Source organism: Macrobrachium nipponense, chromosome 9 (genome assembly GCF_015104395.2).
Source record: "Macrobrachium nipponense isolate FS-2020 chromosome 9, ASM1510439v2, whole genome shotgun sequence".
Classification (NCBI taxonomy): domain Eukaryota; kingdom Metazoa; phylum Arthropoda; class Malacostraca; order Decapoda; family Palaemonidae; genus Macrobrachium; species Macrobrachium nipponense.
This window is the reverse complement of record NC_061110.1, coordinates 12,512,741-12,524,823: the sequence shown is the minus strand read 5'-3', so window position 1 is coordinate 12,524,823 and position 12,083 is coordinate 12,512,741. Positions and strand designations below refer to the sequence as shown.

The following is a 12,083-nucleotide window of genomic DNA, read 5'->3' as shown; positions in this document are numbered from 1 at the left end:
TACTAAAAGTATATTAATGGTCGTCTTCTCTTTAGAGCCGATTCAATTCATTGACAGATTTCGCCCATAGGTCATGTTGGCAACACTGGCTCTGTCAGCCCCGAACCCTCCGAATTCACGAAGTCTTTCTTATTTTGCTTATTTTTTATGAAACGTTGTCACTCCTGACGATTCTACAATTCCAAAAACAATGACGGTTACCAATGACGACTGAGCTGTTATGATAACGACGATTCCAAAGCGCTACATGAGCTTTATTGTGAAACGAAAAGTGAGTTTTTGAAACGTAACTAATGGAAAAGATAATCCACCAGGTTGCCATGACCTAACCGGCGATTGTCTGTGTGTATTATGTTGAAGTGTGTGTGTGTGTGTGTGTGTGTGTGTGTACGTATCGTGCGTGAGTGTGTGTGTATGTTTTGAGTCATGGCAGCAGCGGCAGCAGCAGCAGCAGCGGCAGCACGGCAGCTCGGTGGTGGCAGGTGGCGGTAAATGTGTGTTGAGCAGTGCTGACTGAGGAACGGAGCGACTCGCCGAGAGAGAGAGAGCGCCCAAGAGCACATTTCGATCGATAATTTCCGAGTTGCGGTGCGGAAATTGACAACACGAAGGCGAGGAGGAGGATGGTGTTGTTGTACCAGATGCTGTTCGGTTTGTGATCCCCCTCAGGGAAGTCCGAAGTGCGTGCGCGTTTTTTTTTCTCCCGAACGGTCCTTCATGCTACCGACCCGAGGACGTAGTAGTATTGTTATTAGGCCTAGGAAATGGTGCAGACGTAGCAGCAGCAGCAGCAGCCATAACGGTTTTTTCTCGTACCGCTGCTCCCTCGCTCAGGCACGCGCTTTTTCAATGAAGGTCACCGCCGCCGCTAAGAAGCCAAGAGAGGAGGCGACCTTCTTCTTCTGCTGCTGCTGGCGGCCTTTGGAAAACTCGAGGAAGGGAGTTTTAACTGTTGTCGTGGTGTGAGGGATCCTTTTTTTTTTCTCTATCTCTCTCTCTCCTCTCACCCTCCCCCAACTCTCTCTCTCTCTCTCTTTTGAAACTGGGTGTGCGAAGTGTCTCGACTCGGAGCGGCAACGGATGCACCGGTGGCCGTGTTGTTGACGTCCAGCGGCGAAACCTGCCTGGCGTCCGATGCCTTGGACGAGGACTCGTTGGCACTATGTAGAGGAGGGGACGTAACCATGCTGTCCTCGCCTGGGGTGTCCGAAGGTAAGATGTCAGCCGCAGATACCCAGTACGATGCGAAGGAAGGTGTAAGACGCACATCTTCACAGTGTGTAAGCTAGTCCAATGTCCCCATCCTCTAAATAAAAGAAATGTCTTTTAACAAAAGCCAACAGCATGAAAATTCATGAAAAGCCGAGAAATAAAAAAAAAATTCAGTATTGATCAAATTAGATAATAAAGAATAATACAGGAGAATGAGAAGTTCTTTTTGGCATCGGCAGTTTTGAGAGAAAACGAAAGCAAATGTCATATATTAAAGGTGCTGTAAAATCACTGGGATTGTGCTGGCCTCTCTACTCCACCTCAGGTAAGTCTCTCTCTCTCTCTCTCTCTCTCTCTCTCTCTCTCTCTCTCTCTCTCTCTCTGCAGGATCTCAATGTGGCTGCAGTATTTTACGTTTTGTCTTTAATATAATCTCTCTCTCTCTCTCTCTCTCTCTTCTCTCTCTCTCTCTCTCTCTCTGATGCAGAAAGATTTATACTGCAACCCTTTCTTTAGACGTAGATATGTTTATTTTAAGAAAAAGAAAACGCCATATTTTGCCAATCCTTATAAACGTGTATTATTCGTTTTGATGTATAGATTGAGCAAAACTCATATGGTATGTATGGTTGATGACGTAATAATCAGAAAATCACCTTGAATTGAAGGGATGGTATTCGCAGTGTTGCCATACTCGTCGAAAGGTGAAGCTGACTGAGTGCATTATATATTTCTTAAAAGCATTATTATTATTATGATATCATTATACTAATATGGCTGTTTGGTTTCTGATTGTGATTGTTGGTGATACACTCTATTAAACGAAGGCCATTAGCTTCATTTACGTTTCTCTATAGTTGAGTTTTCATGACCTCTCTAGTAAACTTCTAGGTAAAACTGAATATTATCATCATGGTGCTATACTTCTGAAACGAAAATAAGACAAGCTGTTATTTTATGACGTATTAATAAAGGTTTTTCATAGGGAGATGTGGATCGGTAGATATAATCGATTAGTATCAGTACTGCTACTGATTCTCAGAGTCTAGTATACTACTTCTAAAACTGCTGGCTGGCTTTCTGGTCTCATTGTGACCGCATTGCCACGCGTCCCAGCCACCTACGACCCCCCCATCCCCTCCCAACCCCACATTCCCCTCTACCATCCTTTCCTCTCCTTCCGGCCTCGTGTATCGTAGAGGTCTGTCTACGTCTTCGCTACCGTCCGGTGACCTATGTAGATTGATTGTGAGTTATCTGGCGTTACAACTGTTGGTGACCTCTGTTAATCAGTGGGATCTCAAGCCTCATTGTAACTCTTTACGGGTCTCCATACTATACATACAAGGGTTAATAGGATCAACATATGAAAGCATGGGAGTTATAGATTTGTTTTGGTGGCCAATTAAATAGAAAGGAAATTGAGGGATAGATTGATTGAAAGGCTTACCAGAGCCCCCCCAAAAATGTCTTTATTTCATGATAATACTTTAACTTGCGTTCGTCAGATACTTATACTAAACTCGAAATGAAAATTAGTAGTAGTATTTCTTTCTTCGAACGCGAGATGCCTTAGCTAAACAGTCGTGTGTGACCGTTTTGTTTGTGTGTTATTTTGGTCTATAGTTCATCCATCGAAAAATCACATTGTTGGTCAATGATTGTCGAATGAAAATATCCCAAAATCCATATTTTACTTCAAGTATAGTTTTTTTTATTTAGTTTTACGTTAATACCTCTCTACCATTATTATCTATTGACTCGCCGCTGGGGTATTCCAGGTTACTAGTATTTAAGTCTTTTTAGGCCTTAACAAACCATGAAAAATGTGGGGTTAGGCTTCAGGCCTGGGTTAGTTAAGTTTAGTGTAAATTTTTTTTACTTAAATGGAAATAAAGTAAGCATCAATTACGTCATTTATTTTAGGACTGATGAAGGTAGGTAGGTTAGGACAGTTCTGGCTAATATATACCGAATGGCCGGCCGCTATAACCACAGCGCGACCACCTTCCCGGAAATCGGAAATTATTGTCTTAATTTGTGACTTGGGAGAAGAAAACGTACTACGAGGGGAAAATACAGGACTCGAGGTGTTGCTTCGAGGGACGCTGGCTCTTAACTAACGTCTATCCTGGGTTACTGGACGTGTTAAAGTACTTTTTCGGGAAGGTGGTCGCGCTGCGGTAGAGGCCGACAATTCGGTTTAAGATGGGTCTGGAATGCCAGCATCACTTAGGCCATAGGCTATATAAACTCCCTGTCCCATGAGCCATTGAGGGTTGTTGTGGAGGGAGGTGTTGATAATTGCTGATTATTCAGCAGCCTTTTATGCTGACCATATGTTATTTAGGACATTGCGAGGCAGTACTGCTGCTGTTCATGAATGATCGCTTAACAGTTAGCCTATACCTCTTAGGTTAGGTAAATTTACACTAGTTAGGTTAGGCTTGGTTAAGGTTAGATTATCAGAGTACTACAGTTAGGTTAGTATGGACCTCAATATGTAATTTCTTTTTATGATAACGTAAGGTTAGGCTATATTGTATTTGGTAAAGTCAGAGAACTTCTGCAAAGGGAAAAAATAAGATTAGTTATCTTTAAGATGAGAGAAGGGCTCCCGGATGCAGTCCCAGCGATTATTGTCAGAATGTCTTCATACGTGTTTTTTTCCACATAATTGGTATTAACTGCTTTTTTTTTTATATAAGCAGAGGACTCATCAGTAGCACACTAAATACCCATTGCCTCGGATTAAGTAATCACTGCAAAGTGATATAATCTGTACAGTCGTGAACTCAAGGGTCATTTGCTTTGATAGGTCAATGATATCCTCCTCAACCTGAATATGGCCTCTTCTGTCTTCTTCTGTATTCCTTGATCATAACCTCCCTGTTTCTATAGGGCAAATGTATCTTTATAAAAGAAGAATATTCCATCAAATACAAATGTGGCCTAGAGCATGGGGAGATAGTTGAAGATGTTACAATAATTCAGTTACAATCATTGCTTGAACTTGCAACAGACCCTAGGAAGGTGACTCTTGTATAAACAGTCAAGTACTTGAGGCATTGATCACTTTCATTCATATAGTATGTTATTTACATCGTTATTTTCTCTATGTTACTTCCTGTTATTTTCTTTATATTACTTCCTCTGTTGTCACAGTTTGGCTTGAGTTTGTTATGCGGACTTATGTTTATTCGTCGCTTATTTCATGTAAATAATAATAATGTACCACATTGTACCACATTTTTCAATCAGTGATCATGTGAAAGTTTCCATATCTGAAATCAAAGTGATCACAGAGGTTTTTTTTCCTTGAAGTGGAATCAATAGTACAATTCAAGTTCCGTATTTTTCCATCTTCAGTGATTCAGGTTTCTCGGAAAGTCTCTCTTTTCCAAAGCCTATTCCACATTTGCTTTCACCCCCTGAAGATTTGATTTTTGGGAGTGAGGAGATAGCTATGTTTCTCTGTATTTGTCTCCTTAATCATTGTGCCTCATTTTCAACCTCGTTATTACGCTGACTCGTATCCATCGAGCTTCAGAAGCGACGCCAGTCGAAAAATTATATCAGTTAATCCCTCGTTCTTGTAAAGACTCGGATACTTTGGAATTCGCTTTCCGGCTCTGATTTCCCTGACTCTTTCATGCTTCCCAGGATTCTTCAAGCGTTAAAAATACTAACAAACGTGTATACAGAAATTATGTATGGTATATTCTTAAAGTAACTTAAGTCTACGGGCTTAACCAGCCCAGTTTCATGAGCAGAACCAGCTCCATTTCAGGGAATCCCTTCTCACCCTCACCCGCTTCGGAGGCGGTGGAGGTAGGATGAAACCCCATTATAAACCATCTTAGGAGTCCCCACTATAACCCTGCCAAGTTTCATGCCCATCGGACCAACCGTTTGGCTGTGATTGAATGACAGACGGACGGACAGACATAACAGCCATTATAGTAAGATGACTTTATTTCGGGGTGGTAAGTGCCACTCCTTTTCATTCTCGTCAATTCAAAGTTTCCGGGTCTTTATTGTAAAAGGATATTTAGTGCTGTATGAAGCTGACCTTTGAATAAGAAGAACTTAGGATATAGCGAAAACTGCAACGCAAGTGTGAGTAGCACCCTAGGTAGGCTAGGTAGGCATAGACAGGGGAGGGCGGGAAGCCACTAGGTTTATTTTATATATATATATAGTATATATATATATATATATATATATATATATATATATATATATATAACGTGTACACATATACACATTAGTTGTTGCTGTTGTTGAAATAATCATTAACTAAGCAAATATCTCCTGCTAATAATGATTTACTGAAAGAAAACAATGTTCTGTTATTCATATCCATAGGTCGGCACGTAACCAAGTTGCCCCCCCCCCCCCCCCCCCCCCCCGACTCCCTTAAATACGCCAATGCCTCACGCGGTGCACTGTAGGCAATCCTCAAGGTTCTTTTCGGCATCCCTCCGGCCTCTAGCTGCAACCCTTTCCATTTTTTTTTACTGTACCTCCGTTTATGTTCCTTTTTTTCCCGTCTTACTTTTCTTCCTCCTGTTACGCCTTTCAGACCTTCTCTTCTCTCGATTTATCCCTTTTACCGCTGAATGATCTCACAGGTCCCAGGCTTAGTGTTTAAACTTTATTCCATACTCTTGCTCTCACGAATATTTACATATTCTCAATGCTACTAATACTAATTATTATTATTATTATTATTATTATTATTATTATTATTATTATTATTATTATTATTATTATTAGCAATTGTAGTAGTATCAATCCATAGTAGATTCACATCAACCGTGCATCCAATGTCTAGGCCAGTCCCTTACGACGCTCCTGACTGGCTGTTAATAAGCCAATCACAGGGCGGGAAACTCTCAGTCTTTCTCGAGAGTTCATATAGGCGGGATGTATGTTCCACCTCTCCTGAGAGATACGTCTACCAAAAGTATCCCTCATGAGAGGGGGAGCTACATCCTGCCTATGTGAACACGAGAGAGAGAGACAGAGAGTTTCCAGCCCTGTGACTGGCTTTCTACTATGGATTAATACTAATACAATTGCTAATAATAATAATAATAATTCAGTAAACGCAGACGGACGGACCCACGCAGAGAGAGAGAGAGAGAGAGAGAGAGAGAGAGAGAGAGAGAGAGAGAGAGAGAGAGAACTTTTACTTTTAAAATATATTCGTATGTAAGTAAACATACACACGCATGATTTGAAGAGAGAGAGAGAGAGAGTGACATAAAGGAAGACAGACAATCAGCTGGATTAATAATAATAAAAAAAGACATACAGGGATTACAACCCTCAGCGAAAAAAAAAAAAATCTTTGCTGTTAATGTCATTTAATGCCATTTAGTCTCATTGGGAAGTGGTTGGCAGCGTTTCTCACAATATTAATTGCAATTTTTTTTTTATCGGGTCTTGACACACAAGGAAGTCGCCATAGTACAGTTCTGAGGGCTTCATTTCTCAGTCTCATCTGAGGGGAAATGTGGATAAATAATAAGTCTCGTGAATAACAGTTATTGTCTCGATGAGATGCCACTCATTTACTTACTTTCTATATTTTGGCGTTTTTATGGGCTCCTTTTATTAGGTGGAGTTCTGTTGTAACAACAATTTTACCAGTCATATATTCCTTATATATATATATATATATATATATATATATATATATATATATATATATATATATATATATATATATATATATATATTATATATATAGTCCTTAATAAACGCTCCAAGAAGAGGTCCATTGGAGGACGAAACTGTTTAACGGGCATTTTCTGAGATAAACCACTTTTCATTTTCCTACGTGGAATACTACTGAATTACCATATCTTTGTGCCAAAGAAGATTACCAGTACTATATATATATATATATATATATATATATATATATATATATATATATATATATATATCACGAACAACTAGAAAACAGGTCAACGACTATGAGGGGAGAACGAATCTATGGAAAATGCTGGATTTATAATCGTACGAAGTACTGGTTAGGACTACATCGAATGAAGTCTGTGTGACTTGTATGCAACAATACTTGTGATGCATCGCATGCGATGAGTCGCCGACTTGTTTATAACATATTTATTACATTTTTATGACATGTTTTGTTGTGATGTTGACACACCGTTACTCACTACATTGCATGACACTCGAGCCTAACTTTTGACATATTGCCGTTCGCACCAGACGCCTCAATTCCGTTATTTTTTCTTTTTTTTTTTCTGCGAGAGCAAACAATGCTTCTCTTCCAGCAGCAGTGGGTCTATATTAAGCTCCTGGGAAGCCAAACTTATCGAGATACAAATACGCCCACGAACGTAACCCAGCGCGTTCACGCGCCTTGCTGTGTGTCGATCATGACGCGTCAGGGGACAGAATAATATATAGTAACTGCTTGTGTCCTTCCATTGATCTGAAAAAACAAATACAATGCTCAGATTACTGTTCTGATGCAGGCAAAGTGATATAGGCAGGACATCATTCACACGCTTATATATATATATATCCTATATATATATTATATATATATATATATATATATATATATATTATATATATATACATACATACATACATCATATATATATATATATATATATATATATATATATATATAATACTACATACATATACATATATATATATATATATATCTATATATTATATATATATATATATATATATATATATATATTGTATCGGTGATCTTCTTAGGCACGAAGATATGGTAATTCAGTAGTATTCCACGTAGGAAAATGAAAGTGGTTTAATTCAGAAAATGCTCAACAGTTTCGTCCTCCAATGGACCTCTTCTTGGAGCGTTTATGAAGGACTATATATGTAAGGAATATATGACTGGTAAAATTGTTCTGTTACAACAGAACTTCATCTAATAAAAGGAGCCCATAAAAACGCCAAAATATAGAAAGTAAGTATCATATATTTCTGAGACTGCTGTCTCTCTCTCTTCAGATAGGTAAGGGAAAGGTTACAGAAAAGGCGTTACCTATTTAAACCAAGAGATCCATCCACAGGTAGCTTTTTTGTAGTCTTTGGTGCTCCAAATGGCCCACTGGGTTTATATAGACACATGATTTGGCCAAGAGAACTAGTGAATTCCTCGGGCAGATGATACCAAACTCCATTTCCCAACAGCAAACCTGTGGGTGCAGGTCCTCTAACAGAAATCTAGCCAGAAAATGCTGCTCATTGTTATCAGGTCCTGAGGGTACTGTGGGGGGCGGCCATACCCAGATCATTTCATTGACGATCCTTCTTCAGCTTCGCGTTCCTCAAACATGCCCAGTAGATCTCTTTTTTACAGCTGGCCAAAGAATTGAGGGAATTGAGTTCATTCCGGTCTGCAGACTTTTCCAACACGAGGAAGTGGGGTTTATTCTCTTCCTCTGAAGTGATTTGGTCATCTTCTTCCGGATATGCAAATTCCAGAAATGTATACAAGTATTGCACCACCAACCCCGGTATTTGTTTTGCCGTGGCTCTAGGTTAGGGTAGGTTAGTTCAAGAAAAAGTTAAGTATATCTTAGTTTTACCGGAAGTCACGTAAAAACGTTGGTCCCGTTGCTGAATAACCACTGGTTCCATGCAACGTAAAAACACCATAAAAAAAAAAAAAAAAAAAAAGTCTTCGTTTTTGGGATTCAAACTCTACTGCCATCAAATTTCTTACTCCTTATCTTTTAACTCATTTGCAGCAGTTTCCTGTAGATGGTTTATTATTCCTCCTTTTATCAGCTTTTTCATGTTTTCCATTATCCTTTGCAATCCTAATTCCCTAGACTACGTCATTCCCCCTTGAGGTCTCAGAGATAAGTCTCAGATATATGACTCTGAGATGAGTCTAATTTTTTAATTGCAATTTTTTTTTTTCATCTAATTTGTTTTCCTCTGCTAATTCCCTTATGTCGTTCATTCTTTACATTCTTTATTTCTTCTTCATTACTGGGCTGGTTTCCTTATTGGTAATGAAATGTAGACGTTATTATTATTATTATTATTATTATTATTATTATTATTATTATTATTATTATTATTCGCCTGGGCGGTTTGTATAGTGTGGCGGTTCCGGGTTACATCCTGCCTCCTTAGGAGACCCTCACTTTTCTCACTATATGCCCTGTTCCTAGGAGCACACTCTTCTGCATGAGTCCTGGAGCTACTTTAGCATCTATTTTTTGTTATTATTATTATTATTATTATTATTATTATTATTATTATTATTATTTTATTGACAGTCAATTACCTTGTCACTTTTCTCGCTGTGTGTAACGTTTCTAGGAGCACATTTTTTCTGCATAAGTCCTGGAACTACTTCAGCATCAAGATTTTATTATTATTATTATTATTATTATTATTATTATTATTATTATTATTATTATTATTATATTATTATTATTACCTTGTCCTGTAATGGACCATCTTTATAATCCAAACGAAACGTAGATCATACTTCAGCACATCGTCATGTGCACAATACAAACACTGAAAGATAATCATAATATCAGTATATTAGCGACCTCCCCATTTCGCAATGCCTATGACGTCATGGGCTCCCGCGCGCTTATAGGCGATTTCGTCATTTCCTCAGAGAAGCGGCTTTGTTTTGGGGGGAGGGGGAGGGGGGGGGAAGTGTCTGTTTACGCCGGGCGAACAAGCAAGAGCTATGTGACGCGCCGGGGAGAATCAGCGACCAGAGATTTTCTTTTCCGTTGTCGTCGCTTTTGTGCGTCGCGTCGTCATGCAGAGATAGATATAAAGGTCGTGTTAATTTTTTTGTATTTTTTGTTTGTTTGTTTATAATGATTCGGTGGTTTGTAGTTTTTTTTTGAGCTCTTTGGGAGTTTGTGTTTGTGTGTGTGTGTGTGTGTGTGTGTGTGAGAGAGAGAGAGAGAGAGAGAGAGAGAGAGAGAGAGAGAGAGAGGTTCCGTAGTGTTTGCTTCATCGGTGAACGAACGGATTTTATGTATTTTATATATATATATATATATATATATATATATATATATATATATACATATGACTGGTAAAAATGTTCTGTTGCAACAGAATTCCATCTTATAAAATGAGCCCATAAAAACACCAAAATATAGAGAGACAAATATTATATTTTGGTGTTTTTATGGGCTCCTTATATATATATATATATATATATATATATATATATATATATATATATATATATATATATATATATATATATATATATATATATAGAGAGAGAGAGAGAGAGAGAGAGAGAGAGAGAGACAGACAGACAGACAGAGACAGACAGACAGACAGACAGAGACAGAGAGATGGATGCTTAGGAGACACTGAACACACCAACAAGTGGCCTGCTGGACTCCTGTTGAGGAGAGCAGTAAAACATTGAATTGGCATTTAGTCGACTGTGGTGGGTCGATTCCAGCTGGACCTCCAGGCTTATGAACACTTTGTGGAGCCATTCCAGGCCTCCACACCTTTTAGTAGGCTACACCAACCCCTCCCACTCACAACTTGTTATGGAAAAATAAAAATTTGCATTGACTACTGGATGCTTGATTTAATAAGGGTTTTGTAACACTTGCGGAAGTGAAACTCTCTTGATATATATCAAACTAAGAGAGAAACTGTAAAGAAACTTTTATTTTCTTTTTTCATAGTTTCTTGGCCTGTCCTCCATCCAGGAAGATAAGACTTCACATTCTTTGGAAACTTCGAGAGCTCTGACGTCAGAACGTCAGACGGCACGAGTTTCTGAAATACTACCCTTCCTTCCTTCCTTATTTTTTTTCTTTTTTTTTCCCCTCCAGAGGCCGTAGTGGGTCTTTCGCTCCCTTCGAAGTTATGCCCCTCTCGCCTTACGTCATTCTTTTCCATGTTTTGCGTGTCATCTTCGAGCCTGGGCAAGAAATATACACCATTCTCCTTCTACCACAGGCCTTGGCTCTCGGGATGGAGAGTGTGAGCCACAGATTCGTTTCGAGGCGTTTTAGGATCAATAAACAATTAGTGCATTTATACAATCCACTTTTTACTGTTATCTACGAGCCTGGGCTAGACAGGACGCTAGTCTTCTCGTACCATTTGGCGGGGCTTCATAGTGCAACTGCTTTGAGGTTTTCCTCTTCATGTACTTTTCAAACCTTTTTAAGGCGCCTCAGTGGCGTGGTTGGTATGGTGTTGGCGTCCCACCTCGGTGGTCGCCAGTTCGATTCTCGGCCATTCCATTGAGGAGTGAGAGATGTGTATTTCTGGTGATAGAAGTTCACTCTCTACGTGGTTCGGAAGCGTCAAGCCGTTGGTTCCGTTGCTGAATAACCACTGGTTCCATGCAATGTAAAAACACCATACAAACAAAACAATCAAACCTTTTTACTGTCAATTTCCCTATCAGCGCTGAATGACCTAAAGTTCATATTCAGGTCCAACAAAAGATTTGCAGTTTTTGAGAAACACTTCCTGATGCAAACACTGAATCCGAGAGTTTCAATAAGATGGGGTTATAATCTTATTTATATATTTTAGTTTGTTCTCTTTTCATACCTCATGCGTCATGTCTCTTTTACCAGCAAAGGATTTGTCATATTATTATTATTATTATTATTATTATTATTATTATTATTATTATTATTATTATTATTATTATTATTCTGAAATTAAAAAGTTAAGTATATCTGAGTTTAACCAGACCACTGAGCTGGTTAACAGCTCTCCTAGGGCTGCTGGCCCGAAGGATTAGATTTTTTTTTTTTATTTACGTGGCTAGGAACCAGTTGGTTACCTAGCAACGGGAGGACCTACAGCTTACTGTG

General features: G+C 38.9%; 1 protein-coding gene across 3 annotated transcripts in view; it reads left to right on the top strand.

Moving 5' to 3' along the window:
* Positions 1–456: 456 nt before the first annotated feature.
* Positions 457–12,083, top strand: part of LOC135218372 (synaptotagmin-14-like) — a 77,362-nt gene continuing 65,735 nt past the window's right edge. Inside the window, exon 1 of one of the 3 annotated variants that reach the window (XM_064254627.1) lies at positions 457–1,212. In XM_064254627.1, the coding sequence (XP_064110697.1) occupies positions 1,185–1,212 (28 nt within the window). In that variant the 5' untranslated portion in view covers positions 457–1,184. The other 2 variants (XM_064254628.1, XM_064254629.1) reach the window with 2 other exon arrangements.